Raw genomic sequence first — 23,749 nt, 5'->3', positions numbered from 1 at the left:
GAGGACTACCGGGTCGTGAAGAAGATGTTGAAAAGCGTTGAGAGCCTTAAAATCGCTTTGAGTTCCAATAGATTTATGTGACATTGACGATCCATACTGGTTCAGTGGCCTTGAGTATGGAGACCATCGAGATGAGTGCCCCAAGCGTAGATCGAAGAGTCTTATTGTGAGGACCTTCTGATGAGAGGACGTTTGAAAAAGCAAGCCTCTGGAAAGATTGGAAGAGAGCATCCACCAACGGAGAGACTTCTTCAAGGAAGGAGTGATTGAAATGTGTTGAGAAGGAGGGTCGCAAACTTGCGTCCATTGAGATGCCAGGGTCCACTGAGGAATTCTGAGGTGAAGTCTGGCAAAATGTACTTCTACATGTACTGTAGAGGCCATGTGACCCAGAAGGACCATCATGTGTCTCGCTGAGATGGAAGAGCGGGAAGACACTGTTTGACAGAGTTGAAGAAGAGCTTCCAGTCGTTGTTGTAGAAGAAATGCTCTGAGTTGGACAGTGTCCAATGAATTGTAGTCTGAGAGGGTTGAAGCTGAGATTTGGGAAAATTGATTTCGAATCCCAAACTTTGTAGGAACCAGGTAGTCTGTCGGGTCGCTACAATAACCCCTTGAGACGTGGAATCTTTGATGAGCCAGTCGTCGAGGTAGGGAAACACCTGAAGACCATGATTTCATAGAGCTGCTGCTGCTGCTACCACTACCAGGCACTTGGGGCCTGATTCTCCAAAGGGCGTCCCGATTTTAGGCAGCTGTAGGCGTCCTACAGCTGTCTAATCAGCCAATCAGGATGCACGTTTTTTTAAAAAAATGCTCCCCAGGCAGGCCGCCTATATTGAAGGCGAGGACCGCAAGACACCTAGGCCCTGATTCTGTATAGGACGCCCGGGAGAGGCGTCCTATTCATAATTGGCCTACACTAAGCCCCGATTCTGTAACCGGCGTCCATGTTACAGACGCTGGTTAGAGAATCGGGTTAGATTAGACACGGCCCGCTACACTTATCGCGGCAAGGGATCTCTCTGCCGCAATAAGTATAGCGGGCCGCGGCCACCTGACCAATCGCTGGCAGGAGGGTGCCCAAACCCTCCTGCCAGAAGATGCCCCCCCCGACACTACCGACCGCCCCCCTCGACACTACCAACCGCCCCCCCCCCCCGACAATATCGATCGCTGGCAGGAGGGTGCCCAATCCCTCCTGCCCGAAGATGCATCCTCCCCCCCCCGGCGCTAACAACCCCCAAACCTCTACCCCACCAAACTAACCTGTTCTTACGGCCAGATGGGTCTTGCCTGTCCAGCCGGCAGGCACGCCTGGTCGAAATGAGGTGGGCCCGCCCCTTCCCGGCCCATCCCGCCGAAGTCTAAGGCCTGATTGGCCCAGGCTCTAGAAGCCTGGACCAATCAGGCCTTAGGCATAGCGGGTCCGCCCATCCCCGCTAAGTCTAAGGTCTGATTGGCCAATCTGGCCGTAAGAACAGGTTAGTTTGGTGAGGTGGAGGTTTGGGGGTTGTTAGCGCCGGGGGGGAGGGTGCATCTTCGGGCAGGAGGGATTGGGCACCCTCCTGCCAGCGATCGATATTGTCGGGGGGGGGGGAGGGTGCGTCTTCGGGCAGGAGGGATTGGGCACCCTCCTGCCAGCGATCGATATTGTCGGGGGGGGAGGGTGCGTCTTCGGGCAGGAGGGATTGGGCACCCTCCTGCCAGCGATCGGACAGGCCGCGGCCCGCTATATTTATAGCGGCAGAGAGATCCCTTGCCGCGATAAGTATAGCGGCTGCGTCTACTTACAATGTAGACCAGCATTTTGCTGGCCTACATTTTAAGCTTCTCCTCTACTAGGGAGACGTGTAGGGCCGCCTAGGTTCGCCTAAGGCCCGCCTAAGGCCCTTAGGCGAGCTTAGGCATCTTGTGGGTCTCCCTAGGCTCCTGGAGGCGCCTTCAGGCCTGCCTGGGGAGCATTTTTTTAAAAAAACGTGCATCCCGATTGGCTGATTAGACAGCTGTAGGACGCCTACAGCTGCCTAAAATCGGGACGCACTTTGGAGAATCACGGCCTTGGTGAACACTCTGGGAGACGAGGCCAGGCCGAAGGGTAGTACTCTTTATTGATAATGCAGATTCCCCACTTGAAATCTGAGGTACTGACAGGAGGCCGGGTGAATGGGGATATGAGTGTAGGCCTCCTTGAGATCCAGAGAGCATAACTAGTCGTTCTGCTCGAGGAGGGGTTAAAGGGATGCCTGGGACAACATGCAAAACTTTACTTTGAGTAGAAATGTGTTGAGAGTCCTGAGATCCAGAATGGGTCGCAGATCGCCCGTCTTCTTCGAAACAAGGAAGTAACGGGAGTAAAACCCCCTGTTCTGCTGTTCCAAGGGAACTGGTTCGATGGCATAGAGGATACTCTTGGAGGAAGCTCTGGTGGAACCTGAATGAAATGAAGAGAGTATCCTTCCCTGATGATGGTAAGTACCCAGAGGTCGGATGTAATTATCGTCAATCGGTTGGAAAAATGATGGAGACGACCTTCTAAAGGGGGAAAAGGAGACAGAGACAGAACGGTGGAGGTTATGCTCTGTTGTAAACAGTCAAAAAGGCTGAGAAGCCTTAGGTGCAGCAGAAGGTTGAGGTTTCTGTTGCTTCTGAGGTTGCTGTTTTTTCAGAGGAGGGCGAGTATAAGGAGCCTGCTTTGATAGATAAGAGCAGGGCGTGCAGGTTTGGCAGGAGCTGGCTTTGGCTTAGCTATAGAAGTAAAGGATTTTTCATGGTCAGACAATTTCTTGTTGGCTGCCTCGATGGATTCATCAAAGAGGTCATTGCCCTCACAAGGAATGTTAGCTAAGCACAGAAGATTTAGAATCAGAAAATAATATTAAAGATTGAACTAGGCCAGTTACTGGGCAGACTTGTACGGTCTGTGTCTGTGCATGGCCGTTTGGAGGAGGATGGGCTGGAGTAAGTCTTAACAGAGATTTTGGCAGTACCGGGTAAAGCTTTGGATTCTCGCCCAGAAATAGCTAAGAAAAAAAAAAATAATAATTTAAATTGAATCAGGTTGGGCAGACTGGATGGACCATTCGGGTCTTTATCTGCCGTCATCTACTATGTTACTATGTTACTAAGCGGTCCTGAAGATTAGGGTCCATGTCAATGGTACGAAGCCAGGCAAGACGACACATAGCTACAGAGCAAGCAGCCGCTCGGGCAGACAACTCGCAGGCATCATAAGATGACTGGAGGAGATGCAGACGGAGTTGAGATAAAGAAGCAAGGACTTCCTGAAACTCAAAATGCATTTGGGTATCCAAATAATTCAAAAACTTTGGTAGTATAAACTTTGGAAGGATGGGAACTCTTCAAGGAGGACTCGACAAGAAGGGATTGATGAGATAACTGTGAGTTGTCAAACCCTTTGCGATGCACAGTCTTATACCTAGAGTCCAGTTTTCCTGGAACAGCTGGTATGGAAAAAGGTGTTTCCATGCATCGACCAAAAGTCTGATTCAAAAGCTTATGAAGAGGAAGCTTTAGTGATTCTGCCGGAGGTTGAGGAAGATGCATGACTTCGAGATACTCCTTAGAGTATTTAGAGCCAGTGTCCAATTGAAGATCCAAGTCCACAGCCATCTGATGAAGAAAAGCTGAAAAAGATAGCTGATCCACCAACGCTTTGCCTCGAGAAGGACTTGAGGACACCGAGGCAGCTTGGGTCGAAGATGAAGCCTCGGCGGGAAAAAAGGCATCAAAGGAGCATGGTGACTTGGACGAGGCAATGGAAACCGGGATATCCTCGAGGTCTGGCATCGGGGACCTCGAATGAAGAGTCGGTGGTCTAGTCGAAGTTGGAGTAGATCGAGGTTTAGTTGAAGAAGGTGGTTCTTTAGAAGAAGAACTATGCCTGGATGGATGCCTCGATGAAGGTCTCGATCGTCGATGAGAACTGTGCCTGGAAGCAGATCTCGAGGATCGAGGAGACTTTGCCTCAGAGACGGAAGCAGCTGATGCCATCAAAGAATGGATAGGACTGGAGGCTGTAGATCGAAGTTCCAGAGGCTTGATGGAGGAACCTCGATGCACTCCCAAAGACTCTGCTCCTTGTATAGAGTGTGAGGATTCCTGTTGAGGCACTCGCAAAGAATCTGCTCCTTGCTTCACGTGCTTGGATACCAGACCAGACACTCACAGAGACTCTGCTTCCTGCAAAGAGTGTGTAAGCTCGGACTGATGCAAAGGAAGCGGCTCGACCTCGAGGGAGTCTGCTGAATGCCCAGGCTGGATAAGAGGAAGCAGTTTGGGTCTCATATTTGTAAGGAACTGAATAAACTGCTTCTCTAACATGGTCTGGAAAGAAGCCGGCAAGGATGGATCCGCGTCTGAAACTGGACCACCTGCCTTGGCTGGAGGTTCCTTCGAGGTAATGTGAGTGTGCTGCGATCTGGGAGTCTTAGGCACTTTAATCACTACAGGTGGAACCAACTGCTGAGCTATCTGACCTGAGGAAACGGGGGAAGATAATGCAGATGTCGTCGAAGAAAGAGCCGCTGCAAACGATGAAGGTCTGATGAGGCTCGAGGTGGAAGCAGTAGAAGCAGGAGGAGCCTCGGTAGAAGTCGAGGCCGAAGTTGCCTTCGAAGTCGAGGGATCAGAAGAAGACTCCATCCTGAAAAGCTGGTCCACCAAGATACAACGACGATTGAAAGCACGAGGCTGAAGTGTTTGACAAGGCAGGCACGACCGAGGATGATAATTCAGCCCAAGCCATTTGAGGCAGCGACGATGTGGGACTGTAAGAGATATTGTGCGCTGACACTTGCCACACTTTTTGAAGCCCGTAACAGACCGGGGCATAAAAGAAAAAATAGCCGCCGCAAGATCGAAAACCTTGGGCTGCGGCCAGGCGGCCTGTTCCAGAAAACGAACGGAAGAAATTTTTTTTTTTTTTTAAAGAAAGAAATAAAAGAAAATAAAGTAAGAACAGCGATTTGTGAGAAAAAGAAGTACAAACCGCGGTTCAGAGAAGGCACTAAGTAACAAAGTTCACGCAGAGAGTCAAAGACAGACTTCTCGGCTCCATGGAAAACTGAGAACTGAGGAGATGCGCCCTGCACTGGTCGGGAAGGCACTCGCGCATGCGTGGTGTGGGCGACTCGAAACTTCGAGTTTCTTCAAGCAAATCTGCTTGTGAGGTGTCTGCATCTGGGCTCCGTCAATGACGTCACCCATATGTGAGAATACCTGCCTGCTTATCCTGGGATAAAGGAGCAATTGAGCTGATCATTCCTAACCTCTGAAAACAACTTCTCACTACTGCACTAATCTGATTGTGATATGGCAATTTTTGATCCAGAATAACCCCCAAAACTCTGAGTGACTTCCTGCAATTGGATATTATTTATGTTAATAGGGATGATGAGTTTTAGTCCTTCTTTCCAAAACACCCCCCAGAACCAACTAGACCTACCTGTCTACCACCCCAATAGCCCTTATGGCTGCAGGTACCACTTATATGGCAGTACATAAGGGTTTAGGGGTGCACATGTTTCACCATGCATGCAGTGGTTAGAGTGGCTTATCGGCCTGGGTCCTCCTCTCCATGGTTCATTAGCCCACCCCTCCAGACCACTTAAGCCACCTCTGGGCAACTCTACTAGGCTTTCCTATGCCAGACTGCAAAGTGCTGATGTTCTGGAGGCAGATATGTAAAGTTATTATTACAATTTTTATGCCAGTGGAGGGAGGATCAGTGATCACTGGGGGAGCGTATAGGAGTCTTTACTTTGTCCCTGCAGTGGTTATCTGTTCACTTTGGATACCTTCTTGTGACTTAGACCTGGTTTTAGATGGCCTAAGTTACAATGTCCAAGTTCCGTCCAGGCAGTGTTGTTAAACTTTCGGTTATACATGCAGTATGACTAAGTCTAGGACGGCCCACGGCCTGCCCAAATCCCACCCTCGCCACTCCTCCTGAAATGCCCCTTTTAGCTCTGGGCATAATGCAGCACTGTGAAGACCTAAGTCGTTTTTAGATACGTCTAAAACCCGGTTCGATTTTCGGCACTTGGATGATTTCTCTCACTGATCGTCTAAGTGCCGATTTAGGCTGGTTTTTACACGTATTTCCGTTTTGATTATGAGCCCCTAGGGGGTCTAATACCAATATAATTAATATACAGTTTATAGGTTACAGTTTGTCATAAGAACATAAGAATAGCCTTACTTGGTCAGATCAATGGTCCATCAAACCCAGGAGCCCATTCTCACGGTGGCCAATCCAGGTCCCTGGTACCTGGCCAAAACCCAACGAATAGCAACATTCCATGCTACCAATCCAGGGCAAACAGTGGCTTCCCCCATGTCTTTCCCAATAACAGACTATGGACATTTCCTCCAGGAACTTGTCCAAACCCTTCTTTAAACCAGCTACGCTATCTGCTCTTACCACAACTTCTGGCAAATGCGTTCCAGAGCTTAACTATTCTCTGAGTGAAATTTTTTTTCCTCCTCTTGGTTTTAAGAGTATTTCCCTGTAACTTCATCGAGTATCCCCTAGTCTTTGTATTTTTTGATGGAGTGAAAAATCGATCCACTTGTACCCGTTCTATTCCACTCAGGATTTTGTAGACTTCAATCATATCTCCCCTCAGCCATCTCTTTTCCAAACTGAAGAGCCCTTTTTAGTCTTTCCTAATACAAGAGGAGTTCCATCCTCTTTAGCATCTTGGTCACTCTTGTTTGAACTTTTTCTGGTGCCGCTATATCTTTCTTGAAATAAGGAGACTAGAATTGAACGGAGTACTCCAGGTACACCATGGAACGATACAGGGGCATTATAACATTCTTAGTCTTGTTAACCATCCTGTTTTAAAATAATTCCTAGCATTCTTACAATGCAAATTTTTCAGTACAAGTTTTTCAATACAATACAAGCTTGACACACACTAGGGATATAATACCAATATACATAATATACAATTTGCAGGTTAAATTTCCATAGTTACCATTGAAGAATTTCAATTCAAGTTTTTACCCTAATGTGATACATACCTGGGCTTTCTTTGTAATCCATTGGTCATAGTCAGTAGAGTTAGGTGAAGAGGTATGTTTTAATTGAGGAGACCTCCAAAACTAAAGTCCTTTACTTCCACAGTACCCAACAAACAGCACCATCAAGCATCACGCTCCAATCTGGCAACTCACTCACAGTAGATAAAACCTCAAAAATCTAGGCTGCATCCTGGACTCCACATTAACCATGGAACCTCAAGTATCCCATTGATGAAAGAAAACCCACTACAACATAAGACAGTCGAGACTCATCAAACCATACTTCCATCAGCATCATTTCACACTCATAGTCCAGATGATGATATTATCCCAACTGGATTACTGTAATTGTCTACATGGGATTCAACACCACCCTTACACACAAATTGCAGCTCATTCAAAACACAGCAGTTAGGCTCATTTTTGGCTTGAAAAAAATACGACTCTATCTCAGCTTACCTCAAACAACTCCATTAGCTACCCATCCCAGCCCGAATAAAATTCAAAACATCCGGCATCATGCATCATATAATCTACAGAAACTCAGCAGCTCCTATCATCAAACTCCTATCCGATGTATAGTCCACCTCTCGCAAACTACTCAACAGGATCCAACTGAACCTCCCCTCAATGAAAAATCTCAAGTACAGAAGAATCTTCCAAACCAAGTTCACCTTCCTGGGAGTCAAAATCTGGAATGATCTTGCAGAGTCAATGAGAACAGAAACCAACCATGCCCAATTCCGGAGAAAACTGAAAACTCTGCTCTTTAACAATTAACTCTATAAGAACACCTTACACACCTATTCTTTTGCGTAATATCATTAGGTCTTCTCCTCTTTCCCCCCTTTCTCCTTGCTTCCCCTTGCCCTATTTACCCCTTTTCCTTTCCAAGTCGCCTAGAGCCTGCCTAGGTTTGTGCGACTCACAAATATTAGATTAGATTATACCTTCAAGGGTCCATAGTCTGTTATTGAGAAAGACAATGGGGGAAGCCACTGCATGGACTATTGCTACACCTTGGGTTTTGTCCAGGTACTAGTGACCTGGATTGGCCACCGTGAGAACGGGTTACTGGGCTTGATGGACCATTGGTCTGACCCAGTAAGGCTATTCTTATGTTCTTATGATCTGCGGGGGCAGTCGATTCCAGCTGCCGGTGCCGTTTCTAGAATCTGGGCCTTAGTGATACAGATTGATTTGATACTTGCTTTCATTTTCACTTCAGCCTTTGCCTTTTATTAGGATTTAATGTGCTCTGATGATGTTTGCTTGAAAATGCTGCACTATATTAGCCAAGATTCCTGTATCTATGACTAAGAGCTGAAACTAATGTCATCATTGTTTCTATCCACTAGGACTTGTTTTCAACAGCTATTGAATTTCTGAAGTTGGAGAAGATAGAAATAGGAGGAGTAAGGGGATCAGTGCTTGGAAATATGGTGAATCAGATTTATGAAGAATTCCTTGAAATTGTTAAGATCTTTGCTGAATGCAAATATGATCCTTTAGATACTGGCGAACAGGTGAGAAAGTGCAGTGGTTTATTAGTTTCTTTCTGCAATCTGAAGAGTATTAATCCATCATCCAAAATAACTGGATCCTACCAAGTAGACCAAGAGGAAGATGTCTTCAATTAGACAAAGTATTAGAGATAGAATCCCCCCCCAACAACCCAAAACCTCTGTTCTTAACTATACTGGGAAATCCAGGGGGGGGAGGAATATAAGCTTTTTAATTGATTATTTTTAAGGATGGTAATTGGGGGGAAGGGTGGTATTTTTGAGGATTGGCGTTACTCGAGAGGGTTCAGAGGAGAGCGACATGTCTGATAAAAGGGATGGGAAACCTTTCATACGCTGAGAGATTGGAGAAACTGGGTCTCTTTTCCCTGAAGAAGAGGAGACTTAGAGGGGATATGATAGAGACTTACAAGATCATGAAGGGCATAGAGAGAGTAGAGAGGGACAGATTCTTCAAACTTTTGAATAATAAAAGAACAAGAGGGCATTCAGAAAAGTTGAAAGGGGACAGATTCAAAACGAATGCTAGGAAGTTCTTCTTTACCCAACGTGTGGTGGACACCTGGAATGCGCTTCCAGAGAGTGTAATAGGGCAGAGTACGGTACTGGGGTTCAAGAAAGGATTGGACAATTTCCTGCTGGATAAGGGGATAGAGGGGTATAGATAGAGGATTACTGCACAGGTCCTGGACCTGTTGGGCCGCCGCGTGAGCGGACTGCTGGGCACAATGGACCTCAGGTCTGACCCAGCAGAGGCATTGCTTATGTTCTTATGATTAAGTCTGAATGGTTATATAAGTGTAATTTATGTTTTTAAAAATGTATAGTGTATTTCGCAAACTAAGATAAAATTTTATAGATATCTTAATGATAGTGAATAAGGTTATTGATCTGTATTAATCCTGTAATATATTAAGTGATGTCTAAAGTATACAATGTTTTAATTATCTCTTTTCAGTTGTTGAAAGTGTTTTTAAAAATGAATAAAGATTATTTAAAAAAAAAAAAAAAAAAAAAACCTCCAAAAAAACTATACTGGGAAATGTGGTTCTCTGCTGACTTTAAGCCATATTTTCTCTTAGGAACAGTATAAGAAAATTGTATAAGTCTGTTTTCTAAAACTACTATTACCACTAATCATTTCTATAGTGCTACTAGATCAAAACACAGAAGAGAGAGTCTCTGCTCAAAAGAGCTTACATTCTAGTCAAGACTAGCCAACAGCGGCAGCCAGTCCTGGGACATGGATGGGCTTATGCAATAAGCAAACATTTCAGAATACGTCCAGGGCACAGTTTGGACATCTGAGGCTAGATCTGTTTTAACAACAACTAAATGGGATGAAGGCATGACTTCCCCACACTCCCCCAGTGGTCACTGAACCCCTTCCCACCCCCGAATGATGTGAAGAAAACAGTACATACCTGCCTGTATATTAGCTTTAGATGTTATGGCCAGTTCTAGTGGAGCAGCAGGCAGGTTCCTGGAGTAACCTCGTGGGGCCCACACGAATCCCACTGTGATACCTGTAGGCATTGGTGTGGTGGGTTTTGGAGGGCTCACCATACACTATAAGGGAGTTATGGTAAAATGTTTACCAAGGTCTTTTTATGTGTCCCCTAAGGTCCCCGCTAGGATGTCTGTGTGACCAGTCTATTAAAACTGCTGGCCCCTCCTACATTTTTCCAAAAATGGTTAAAAAATGTAGTCGAACATTTAAGAAATAGCCATTTTTGAAACAAAAAGATAGATATATTTCGCTACTGGATTTTTGTTACAAAATGTGCAAACTCAGATTTGGACATCATATCAAAAATGTCTCTCTACACCAGTAGTCGATTTCTAATGTTAAATTATTTTGTTTGTGTATAAAAGTTATACAATGCAATTTAATTTTCACTTAAATATTTCTGTCAAAGAAAGATGTTTGAAGACGGACAATGCTTATATAGTCTCATTCTTCTGGGTTGTTTTTTTTAATGCAAGTTCGAACAAGATTTTGCCGTGTTTCAGGCAAAAGTTCAGGATTTAGATAGAAGATTGGGATCCATAATTTCTCAAGCCTTTGATGACTGCATTTGCATTGAATCTGCTAATAAGGTAAGAATTTATTGAACATTTTGTGGTAGCCTTTTCCCTGCTTTAGTATTGAATGTGTTTAAAGAAAGTTTGCTTGATAATTTTTGAGGCAAAATTTAAATACAAGTATAATGCCCTACTGCAGGGGTGTCCAATGTCGGTCCTCGAGGGCCGCAGTCCAGTCGGATTTTCAGGATTTCCCCAATGAATATACATGAGGTCTATTTGCATGCACTGCTTTCATTGTATGCTAATAGATCTCATGCATATTCATTGGGGAAATCCTGAAAATCCGACTGGATTGCGGCCCTCGAGGACCGACATTGGACACCCCTGCCCTACTGAGATAAGAAACCCATAACCATAATCATTTTGTTATAAACTGAAAATTATTTTTCACATAATCAAAGTGAAAACAATTAGGCTTCACAAAATTACAGACAATGCATGCAGATAAAATGGACATTTAAATAAGGTAGAAAACAGGTTTGTAATTTGACACTCGGAAAGAGATTGAGGGGGCTTGACAGATTTTGCCATTAGATTCTTTCAGAACCATGTTTTTCATTCAGTTGAAAGAAGCTATGGAAAACAGGGAAGCATTAGAGAATGACACGGGGAAAAAATCCGTCCCTGTCACCGCCCCGTCCCCGGCCCACCATCCTCTGCACCGCCCTGTCACCGCCACCGCCATCCCATTCACCGCCCCATCACCATCCCCGCAGCATCCATATAAGCCTTAGTACTGTAATATTTAGCTTATTCCTTTCTTATAAATCAAAGTTCCTGCTGCTGAACTAGAGAAAGAGATGTTCAGCTGGCAGGGCTTTGTTTATAAATTTTTATCAACACAACTAATATACTACTTTATCCTAAAGCAAAAAATAAATAAATAAATAGAATTATTTTTTTCTACCTTTGTTGTCTGGTTTCTGCTTTCCACATCTTCTCATTCAATTCCTTCCATCCACTGTGTGTCTTTTCTCTGCGTCTTCCATTTGCTGTTAGTGTGTCTCTCCCTTCACCCCCCCTAATTGGTCTAGCACCCATCTTCTTCCCTCCGCTCCCCCATAGTCTGGCATCTGTCTTCTTCCCTTCCAGCGTCTTCTCCCCACTCTGTCTTCCACATTTCCCTTCAGGGTCTGTTCCTCTCTACCCTCTTTCAATGTCTGTTCTATTCCTTTCCACCACCACCCTTCCCTCCCTCCTTTACCATCTGTTCCTTTCTACCACCCTTCAGCTCCTCTCGCGTGGCCTATCTATCTACCTCCCTCCCTCTTATTTTCGTGGCATGTTACAATGTAATTTGTGCAAGCCGCTGGAGCCTGCGAGCTCGGTCCCTGTCTCATCCCCACAAACCATCTCGCTTCTGTGTTCCTATTTTCCCCATTTTTAATATCTCCCCTATGTATCTGGCATTGCCCCTCCCCCCTTGTCCATATACCATCCCATGGCATGTCCCCTTTATGTCTCTGTCCCTATGCCCCATGCACATAATTTCCCCTCTTTCTGTTACCTTCCTGTGTCCAGATTTCCCCTATTTTCCTTTTCCATACCAGTGTGTCTCTTCTTTTCAACCCCATCTAGCTTCTTTCCCTCTTTCTTCCCCCCTCCCTCTGCTTCCAGCATCTGGCTCACCTACCTGTCTTCCCCTTTCTTTCCTGCTGTGGGTTTCTTTCTTTCCCTCTTCATCCCCTTGGCCCAGAATTTTTTTTCCTTTCACTCCCTCCTTTGAGCCGGGAACACACGCAATCGCGCGGACCAGCAGCCCCCACCCGCCCGATCGCAGCGTTTAGCCATCTCCTTCCATCCACCTCACCTTAGTTTACAGGCTTTCTTTTTCGGTGACCCGCACGCTTTCAAAGAGCCGCGCATGCGCGGCTGCTCAGTGTTTAACCTTCTGCTCTGACGCAACCGGAAACAGGAAGTTGCAGCAGAGGAGAAGATTGAACAACTCCAGCAGCCGCGCATGTGCGGCTCTTTGAAAGCGTGCAGGTCACCGAAAAAGAAAGCCTGCAAACTAAGGTGAAGTGGAGGGAGGGAGCAGGCTAAACGCTACCATCGGGCGGGTGGGGGCCGTGGGGACCGCGCGATCCTTGATGCCTCACTGCGGAGAATGGCCTTGTCCCCGTCCCCGCAGCGACTGCTATTTTTCTTTCCTCGTTTCGGCGGGTTACCCGCGGCTAGCTGCGGGTAACAACCACCGTGTCATTCTCTAGGAAGCATAGCAAGGACTGGCCTACAGAGTATCCAAGGGCTGGACACGACTGAATAGATAGTAGTAGTTAATAACTCATCTGTTAGAGCAGGGATCTCAAAGTCCCTCCATGAGGGCCGCAATCCAGTCGGGTTTTCAGGATTTCCCCGCTTTTTGGAAATCAATATGGGGCCAAATAAATTGTTTGTTAGAAAACCTGGTGGCATGTCGATGAGGGCAAAAAGTCAAATATCTTCCAAAAATAACAAGCTCTTACTAATTATGACAGGAGTCGCCATACAGAAAATTATATTTAATTGGAAAAATTGGAGTAGACTGAATTACAGTTTTTGGTGGAATTCTTTATGTCATATATATAAAATGGAAAAAACAGCCACACAGAATGGAAGTTTAAATAAATTTCACGATGTTTGGGGGCCATTAACAGATTATTGTAATGAATAGATGACATTTTTCCTTTAATAGTATAATTATAGATGAGGGGGGAGGGGGTATTTTGGTCTTTAATTAAATGATAAGATTATTAGGAAAGAACATACTTATGATATATGTGATTGCATATTTTATGATAGAAATGGGAGGGAAGGGGTTAAATTTTATGAATTTAAGTAGATTTTAATAGCAATTCAAGTGATGTATTCAAGTTCAAATGTCATTTTCTGAAACACTTATAAGTTGTAAAAATGAATAAATAATTTTTTTTTTAAAAAAGGATTTCCTCAATGAATATGCATTGAAAGCAGTGCATGCACATAGATCTCATGCATATTCATTGGGGAAATCCTGAAAACCCGACTGGATTGCGGCACTCAAGGAGGGACTTTGAGACCCCTGCATTAGAGGGAATGAGATATCTTGCAAACAAATAGGTCTTCAGGCCTTTATGGAAACTCACTTAAGAGGGGATAGTCCTTAATTGTATTGAACACAGTTAGCCAAGACAATAGTCTAAGGAGTGTGAACACTATAATAGGAAGGCACTTATTCTTCCTAGATCCATGAAGTCGAAGCACATTTTTATTCTAATTTTTTGTCAGCTTCCCTAATCTCTGAAAACATTTCTTCATCTGTCTGTTCATTCTGTCCCGGGGGACGGTAGTGTAACTCTACCTTTATATTCCTTCCCTTCACACATGGAATTTCTATCCATATGGATTCCACACTGCTATCTATGTCATGCAGAATGTTGATTTTGTTTGATTCAATTCCCTCTTTAATATATAGCACAACCCCATCTCCAATTTGATGTGCTCTATCCTTGTGATATAATTTGTACCCAGGTAATACAATGTCCCATTGATTGTCCTCCTTCCACCAGGTGACTGAGATGCTTATTATATCTACCTCATCATTCAGTGGTATATACTCTAACTCTCCTATTTTATTTTTTAGATGTCTAGCATTTGTATACAGACACTTCAAATTGTGTGTGTGTGTGAGAGAGAGAGGGGTTCTTGCATCTACAGGCTGCTGTGAAGACAACAGGGATAATTTGAGTCCTTTACTCTGCCTTCCTCTTAAACACCTCTGTCTTTCTTTCACTATTATTGAAATCTGTCTCTTGGGTCTCCCTAAATCTCCTGTTTCAATAGTATCCCTCAAGGATACTTCACACCAAACCATCTACTTTTGGGCGACTGTCGGCTTCTCCCCTCCCCCCCCAATCTCAGTTTAAAAGCTGCTCTATCTCCTTTTTAAACATTAGCACCAGCAGCCTGATTCCATCCCAGTTAAGTTGGAGTCCATCCTTTTGGAACAAGCTCCCCCCTTCCCAGAAGGTTGCCCAGTTTCTAACAAATCTAAATCCCTCATCCTTGCACCATCATCTCAACCATGCATTGAGATTTTGGAACTCTGCCTGTCTCTTGGCTCCTGTGTGTGGAACTGGGAGCATTTATGGATGATCTGGATTTCATTTTTCTAAATTTTGCTTCATTAACCTCCCTCCCATATTTTCCTATGTCATTGAAACATAGAAACATAGAAATAGACGGCAGATAAGGGCCACGGCCCATCTAGTCTGCCCACCCCAATGACCCTCCCCTACCTTTCTCTGTGAATAGATCCCAAGTGTCTATCCCATTTGGCCTTAAAATCAGGCACGCTGCTGGCCTCAGTAACCTGAAGTGGAAGACTATTCCAGCGATCAACCACCCTTTCAGTGAAAAAGAATTTCCTGGTGTCCCTGTGCAGTTTCCCGCCCCTGATTTTCCACGGATGCCCCCTTGTTGCCGTGGGACCCTTGAAAAAGAAGATATCTTCTTCCACCTCGATGTGGCCTGTGAGATACTTGAATGTCTCGATCATGTTACCCCTCTCTCTGCGTTCCTCGAGTGAGTACAGTTGCAACTTATCCAGCCGTTCCTCGTATGGGAGATCCTTGAGTCCCGAAACCATCCGGGTGGCCATTCTCTGGACCGACTCCAGTCTCAGCACATCCTTACGGTAATGCAGCCTCCAGAATTGTACACAGTATTCCAGGTGGGGCCTCACCATGGATCTATACAATGGCATAATGACTTCAGGCTTACGGCTGACGAAATTCCTGCGTATGCAACCTATGATTTGCCTTGCCTTGGATGAAGCTTGCTCCACTTGATTGGCAGTCTTCATGTTCTCACTGACGATCACCCCTAAGTCTCGTTCTGCTTCAGTTCTTGTTAGGATCTCGCCATTAAGGGTGTAAGTCTTGCATGGATTTTGGCTGCCCAGGTACATGACTTTGCATTTTTTGGCATTGAAGCTGAGTTGCCAGGACCTAGACCAGCGCTCCAGTAGGAGTAGGTCGTGCATCATGTTGCTGGACATTGAATTTATGTCTGTTGTGCTTTTGCCCACTACATTGCTTAGTTTGGTGTCATCGGCGAATAATGTTATTTTACCTCGCAGCCCTTCTGCCAAGTCTCTTATAAAGGTGTTGAATAGGATCGGGCCCAGGACCGAGCCCTGCGGCACTCCACTGATTACCTCCGTCATTTCGGAGGGGGTGCCGTTCACCACTACCCTCTGAAGCTTACCTCCAAGCCAGTTCCCAACCCATTTCGTCAATGTGTCGCCCAATCCTATAGTACTCATCTTGCTCAGCAACCTGCAGTGTGGTACGCTATCGAATGCTTTACTGAAGTCCAGGTATACGATGTCCAGGGACTCCCCAACATCCAGCTTCCTCGTCACCCAGTCAAAGAAGCTGATCAGGTTGGATTGGCAGGATCTCCCCTTAGTAAATCCATGTTGACGGGGATCCTGTAGATTCTCCTCGTTCAGAATCGTATCCAATTGGCGTTTGCACACTATTGATGTGAGACTCACCGGTCTGTAGTTTGCTGTCTCCATCTTGGAGCCTTTCTTGTGGAGTGGAATGACGTTAGTCGTCTTCCAGTCCAACGGGACGTTACCCGTACTAAGGGAGAGATTGAAGAGCGCGGATAGCGGTTCCGCCAAGACATCACACAACTCCCTGAGCACCCTGGGGTGTAGGTTGTCAGGCCCCATTGCCTTGTTAACCTTAAGCTTTGACAGCTCGCAGTAGACACCGCTGGGTGTAAACTTGAAATTATTAAACGGGTCATCTGCGTCAACCCTTGTCTGTAGCTGAGGGCCGAGTCCTGGCGCCTCGCGGGTGAAGACTGAGCAGAAGTATTCATTTAACAGTTGGGCTTTTTCCGAGTCCGCTTCTACATCATCTCCATCTGGTTTCCTAAGACGTACTATCCCGCCGGAGTTCGTATTTCTGTCACTGATATACCTGAAGAAGGATTTATCTCCTTTCTGGATGTTCTTCGCTAGAGACTCCTCCATGCGGAATTTGGCCTCCCTAACTGCTGTTTTGACGGCTTTTGACTTGGCCAGATAGACTTCCCTAGAGTCCTGTTTCCCTGATTGTTTGTAAGAGATGAATGCTTTTTTCTTCTCCTTGATGAGGTCCGAAATCTCCGCAGAGAACCACTGTGGCTTATTGTTCCTTCGCCGTTTACTTACTGATTTAACATAGTGGTTTGTTGCTTCTTGTATGGTGGCTTTCAAAGTCGACCACATTTCTTCCACGTTATCGGTTTCTGCTTTGCTTTGTAGCACCTGGTAAACGAAGTCTCCCATTTCTTTGAAGTTTGTGTCCTTGAATTTGAGGACCTTGGTCAGTGTGGTAGATTTAATGAAACCTTTCCTGAGATTGAACCATACCATGTTGTGGTCACTGGAGGCCAATGTATCGCCCACAGAGACCTCTGTGACACTTTCTCCATTGGTAAGTATCAGGTCCAGTATTGCCTGATCCCTTGTTGGTTCCAACACCAGTTGCCTGAATCTTGCTCCCTTCATAGAGTTTAATAGCCTCCTGCTGCTGCCAGAAGCAGAGGAAAGCGTGTCCCAAACCACATCAGGCATGTTGAAGTCACCTAACAATACTGTGTCCCCACGCAAGGTGATATTCTCTATATCTCCGATTAATTCCATATCTAGGTCATCCTGTTGTCTTGGGGGTCTGTATATTACGCCAAGATACAGGCATTTGTCCTTCCCTCTGGCCAAATTTACCCAAGGGGATTCCCCAGTGTAGTGGACATGTGTGATTCTGGTGACCTTAATGTCATCTTTAGTATATAATGCTACACCTCCTCCCATTTTGCCCTCCCTGTCCCAGCGAAGCAAATTGTAACCTGGTATGACCATGTCCCACCCGTGGGAGTCCGTGAGCCAGATCTCAGATATCGCCACCACATCCAGGTCGGCATTCCTCATTTCTGTTTCTAATTCCAGGATCTTGTTTCCCAGACTGTGGACGTTTACATACATAGCCCTCGATGTTGTATGTTTGTTACGTCTCAGTGGGGATGTTCCCGCTTGAGCTACTTGGACACCTTTAGCATTATTCGCATGTTTTGTACTTTCCCTAGACCCAGAGTTACAACGTGCACCTACATGCACCAAGACAGCAAACTCCTCTCCAGCACAATCTAAAATCCTATCTAAGTGACACGTGCAGTCCATTACTTTCACACAAGGCAGGCAAGTGACCAGGTGATCCTCACACCCACCAGCCACCCAGGTATCTATATGCCTAATGATCAAATCACTAACTACAACAGCTGTCCTAACCTTTCCTTCTGAGCAGAAGTCTCTGGAGACACATCCTCGGTGCAAGAGGATATTGCATCCTCTGTTGGGCATATCCTGGCTAGAGGATTATTTCCTACTTCACCAGGGTGATGCTCTCCTTTTAGGAGACCTCCCTCCTCCAAGGCAGCACAGTGTCGGCCAGACTAGAAGTGGGACTTCTCTACAACATCCCTGTAGGTCTCCTCTATGTACTTCTCTGTCTCCCTCAGCTCCTCTGCTACTCTAGCTCAAGGGAATGTACTCGTTCTCTCAGAGCTAAGCGTTCTTTGCGGTGAGCACATATATTTAACTTCTCACCAACTGGGAGTCTTTTGCAAAAGACTGGATAACACTCCTCTTGCTGCTGGTCTACTGTCTGCATCTTATTATGGAGTTGATTAATTAAATAAACCTTATTAAACTACTAGGAATATATTAGACTAGTATAGAGAGCCTTATGATTACATTATATGCTTTATTTAGTGTTTGTTGCTTAGAGAGCATTATGATTAATATTGTATGCTTATTTAGTGTTTGATTCTTAGCAGGTAATGTAATATAGTAAGAATGTGTAATAATGAGTTCTCCTGTTATCCTAATTAGAATAATTGGCTATAAATTAAGACTATAAGTAAAGAATTGAACTAGGGGCTGGGAGTAGGGAGGGTGGGAGAGAATGAAGACTAAGCCAGACTCTACTCTTCTTGCTAGATATTATCTCTTGCAGAACGTTCAAGCTTAAAAACTGTAGGTCAGGGCTGCCCAATTCCAATCCTCGAGATCTACTGATATTCACAATAAATATGCATGAGAGAGATTTGCATACCAAGAAGGCAGTGCAGGCAAATCTCTCTCATGCATGTTCATTGTGGATATCAGTAGATCTCCAGGAGTGGAATTGGGCAGCCCTGCTATAGGCTATTCTTCTATAGAGACTAGCTAAGTAAAGTTTGCTCTTTTAAGATCTAAACTGTCTATGTGATTGAGCTTTTCTCCCATAAACCTATCAAAGCTCAGCGCATAATAATGTAACTTACCCAGACATATGTCTTCTACTCCTCTCTTCTCAGAAAGAAGTGTCCTTCCCTCCACTGCCCCCACCCGGCTATTCCTTCATGTCACCTAGCTGGCAAAACAATGTTTGTACTTAGCTTAGATTGTTTTCCTGTTAAAATGATGTGGTTTGCTATCAAATGGGTATGATACCAGTATTCTTTCAGGGGTCTTTCTATAAAAAACTGAATTCGATTATTATTAAATTTATTTGGCTTGGTAAAACTCCTAGAATTGCTTTAGTATCTTTGCAAAGGCCAATTAAGGAGGGTGGGGTAAATTTTCCAAATTTTTATAGGTACCATCAGGCCTATATTTTACGTCAAGGTATGTATTGGGTCCTCCCGGATCTCATTGAGTATACTCCTGATTGGTTATATTTGGAATGGCGACTCATGTTTCCTTTACATCTTTCTCATGTTCTCAGTATCAAGATGCCCAGATTATACAAAGAAAATAGAATTTTATTGGATACTTGGAAAACGCTAAGATTTGTTAGTAACTTAACTGATATTCCTATTAATAGATCAACTAATCAATCCATATGGCTAAACTCCAAGATTCAAATTGGCAGTTTCAAGGTCGTCTGGAAACATTGAATAATTGCAGGAATTAGAAATTTAAATGATGTCATCTCTAATGATAAACTGCTGGATTTTACATGATTGCAACATAAATTTGGGGGCTCACTGACGATCACCCCTAAGTCTCGTTCTGCTTCAGTTCTTGTTAGGATCTCGCCATTAAGGGTGTAAGTCTTGCATGGATTTTGGCTGCCCAGGTACATGACTTTGCAATCACAATGTTTTCGTTGGTTGCAATTGAAGCAGGCCATTCAGGCAGGGTTCCCTGAATGGAAAACTCTTAATACTCAGTTCAGTATGGAATTTTTATGTTTTCAGGCGGACTTTCTGGGTCACCAGGCCGCACAGTGGTATAAAAATATTAGTGATTTGGTTAAAAAAAAAACCTAAAAATGGTCTTAGGGATATTTGGAACATTGAGATTAAGCATCAGATTTCAGCATCTCAATGGCCACAAATTTGGTCTTGGAGAATGAGATGTACAATGTCAGCGTCTATGAAACAAACTTGGTTTTTTTTTGTTACATAGAGCTTTTTGGACCCCAGTTAGATTACAAAAGTTAAATACAGTGGTGCCTCACACAACGAACTTAATTGGTTCCAGGAGCAAGTTTGTTATGCGAAAAGTTTGTTATGTGAAACGCGTTTTCCCATAACAATACATGTTAAAAAAAATAATTCGTTCTGTAGCATAAAATATGCTAAGATGACATAAAAAAAGATAAATTTTTTGTTATTATTTTTATTTAGATACATCTAAAAACATACATCTCCCTGTCCTTTTACTTCCACTATCTTCCTATCCCATCTCTATTCCCTTTTGTCCCTCTCCCCATGATCAATCATCTCACCACCTCTCTCTGCCCTCACCCTCAGGGTTCAAGATTGCTTCCACTCTTTTTCCTGTTGTTCTCTCTGCCTGTCACCCTATGATTTAGCATCCCTTCTGCCCTTGTCCAATATTTCCCCTTCTCTCCCTCCCTCTCATCCCCTGCTCCAACATGTGCTTTCAGCGGCCTTCTCCCCCCTTAAGCGTCTTTTCTTCTCCACTCCACCTTTCCTCCCTCCCTGCCTCCACCTTTGTGGCGCTTTTGCACCCGACCGACAACAGAACAGGCCCGGTCGGACAAATCTCCCTGTCCTGTAGCCGCGAATCTAAATTACCTTCTTACAGCAGCTGGATTATTGAAGCTGCTGTAAGAGGTAATTTAGATTCGCGGCTACAGGGCAGGGAGGTTTGTCGGCCGGGCCTGTTGTCGGTCGATCGGGGGACCTGACCAGCTGTGCACATTCTTCGGGGCGGACCGCCCCCTCCCCCCTCTTTCGTTCGCCATTGCCTTCTTCCTACCTGCCCTGCCGCAGCCGCACACAGCCGACCGGAAGTCTTCCTGATGTCAGCGCTGACGTCGGAGGAAGGGAGGGCTTTGCTTAAGCCCTCCCTCCGACGTCAGCGCTGACATCGGGAAGATTTCCGTTCGGCTGTGTGCTGCGACAGGGCAGGTAAGGAGAAGGAGACTACCCTCGCGGCTCGACCAACCCCGCTGCGATCCAACCCCGCAGGAACCCCGGAAGGATGCAGCTCGGGCGACTTCGTTGTGTGAAACGAAGTCCGTTGTACGAATCAAGACATAAAGTTCGTTGTGCGCAGCGTTCGCTGTGCGAGGCGGCCGTTATGCGAGGCACCACTGTAGTTCTTTGTCTAATAGATGCTGGCATTGTAATCTGGATATAGGGACTTTAGATCATCTTTTGTTTTACTGTCCCCATATCTTAGCCTTTTGGAACTCAATCTGGGATCAAATAAATTCTTTATTGGAAAACCATGTAGCGTTATCTTATGATACTGTGATATTTGGAATGTATATGAGAAAAAAGAGTCAGATATCAGCGTGTAACAACAAACTTTTAATGATTTTGACTGGAGTTGCCATCCAACATAGTACTAATAACTGGAAAGATCATAGTAGGCTTAATTTTAATTTTTGGTGGAATTCAGTATGTCATATATATAGAATGGAAAGATCAATAGCGGTACAGAAAGGAAATTATAAAAATTTTATTAAAATATGGGAGCCATTAACATCTTTCTGTCATGATTAGATGCCATTTTTCTATTAATTATACACCATTTAGTATTGGGTGGGGGGAGGGTTTCAAATATATGATCTTATAATGAATTTGAGGGAGGGTGGGGTAAGGGTTACATTTCTACTTATAAGTTCTACTTATAATGATAAGATGTTAAAGTGCTCAGACTAATTGTGTTTATTATGAATATTTGTACACTTGATGAAAGTTTTAAAATGAATAAAGAATTTAAAAAAAAAAAAAAAGATTGTTTTCCTTTGAACATTTTCTTATTCTTTAAAACCAAAATTATCAATTGCAAAGCCTGAGATTGAAAGTACCATTGATACTCAGATATGCAATGCCAGGAGCCACTGAATATCCAGAGTCAGTTCAGCTCACGGCTGTGATTTGGCTGAATATCAAGCAGGGTGATTTTAGCTGGATTGTTTTTTGTTTCAAATTTTTCAGTCTTGATGTACCACCCATTTGATTTACAAAATATAAATGATAGCTTCAAAAATAAAAAGAAGAGGAAAATGAAGATCATAAAAAGAATTACTTGGATAAATGCCTTCTTAAATTTCTCTTCTGACTGAGGACAATAAATATCATCAGGAAATAAGACATTGTTCTAATGTGAAAAAATGTGAAATTGTTCAAGAATCAACCAGAAAATACTAAACATTGTTTAAAAAATGTCTCTCTTGTTTTTTTTAAGCTCTTATATATGTTTGGCTCTCTGCTAGAACGACCACTAATAGCATCAGAAGTGTGTTCAAAATACGCTGACTTGTTGGAAAAGTTTAATAAAGAAATAGATTCTGTAAAGATTATGTATGATGCCCAGCTCTTGGCATCAGCAGAAGGAAATATTCCCCCAATCTGTAAAAATATGTCTCCTGTCTCTGGACAGCTAAAGTGGGCATTAGAACTGGAGGAAAGATTACAAGCTTCCAACATTCGCAGCATTGATCATCCGTAAGTAATTCCCAATCGGACTTTGTAGAATACGAATTCAAAGTTTTTGCTCTCTTCTATTCTTCTGGGTCTTAACATTCTTTTACCACTTGATCTCCTTTTCCCTTTAACAAGGAGAAAGGACAAAGAAACAGCCACCGATTGAAAATTTATTATTTTGTTTTAGTTTGGTTTTGCTTTAAGAGATGCAAAATTGGTGATTACAGCAGCTATGAGATTACTGGGGGTTTACCTCGATAGCCATTTGTCATATAATGCATGTGATTAAGGGAGCATTTCTGCAAATGAGGGTTTTTTTTTTTTTAATATCATGTTTATTGAGACAAGAGACAACTGGATAACAGTAGCCAACCACAATATTACAAGGCTTACAGGGTATCAGACAGTAACAAAGCAGTACGTGGAGCAGGAATGCTCACAAATATATAGGTATACAGGGTAAATCATGAAACCCCGGCATGTACAAAACGAAAGTTGTGAACAGCTCGCAACCCAATAGCCCCCGTCCAATTTTTGAGTTAACAAACAACCAGAATCCCCAAACAAACCACAACCAAGCGCGTCACAATCAAGCCACACTAAACACACCCATGCACAACAGAACACAGCCATACAGGAGCACACTCACAAGCACATTCACACAGTCCCACACACTCTATAGGTCAGAAGGTGCAAGGACAATAGAAGTGAGAGGAAGATGCAGATACCTGCCAAAGCTGGCACAAAAACTGTCCAAAACAATTAAACATCCAGATCCAAAATCTGCTGCCAGAAAGAACAATAGGACTTCCATTGAGTTTGCGGTCGAGACGCATAGGTGTCCATCTCAAAGCGGGCTTGATGTCTCATCATGGCTACCCACAGGGGGTAAGGTGGTGCCTCCTCAAAAGTCCAATGGTTCAGGATAAGCTTTTTGCCCACAAGAATAGCATGGAGGACAAATTTTTGAGAAGGGAGATCCAAGCCATGGTGTTGGAGCTCTTGGACATCCCCCAACAACAGCGCAGGTACATTCCATGGTCATCAAGTGGACTTCCTTATCCAGTGAAGTAGGTGTGATGTCGAAGGATACTCAGGACTGCAAGGTAGACATGATTCTG

General features: G+C 44.2%; 1 protein-coding gene across 1 annotated transcript in view; it reads left to right on the top strand.

Moving 5' to 3' along the window:
* The window catches only part of DNAH17 (dynein axonemal heavy chain 17), a 954,442-nt gene that overhangs the window by 134,801 nt on the left and 795,892 nt on the right, over nt 1-23,749 (top strand). Inside the window, exons 11-13 of the mRNA XM_033960179.1 lie at nt 8,409-8,576; nt 10,560-10,673; nt 22,390-22,649. Of these exons, the coding sequence (XP_033816070.1) occupies nt 8,409-8,576; nt 10,560-10,673; nt 22,390-22,649 (542 nt within the window). The remainder of the gene's footprint in view (nt 1-8,408; nt 8,577-10,559; nt 10,674-22,389; nt 22,650-23,749) is intronic.

Source organism: Geotrypetes seraphini, chromosome 10 (genome assembly GCF_902459505.1).
Source record: "Geotrypetes seraphini chromosome 10, aGeoSer1.1, whole genome shotgun sequence".
Taxonomy (NCBI): Eukaryota; Metazoa; Chordata; class Amphibia; order Gymnophiona; family Dermophiidae; genus Geotrypetes; species Geotrypetes seraphini.
The sequence above is the reverse complement of the archived record's forward strand: the minus strand, read 5'-3'. Positions and strand labels throughout refer to the sequence as shown.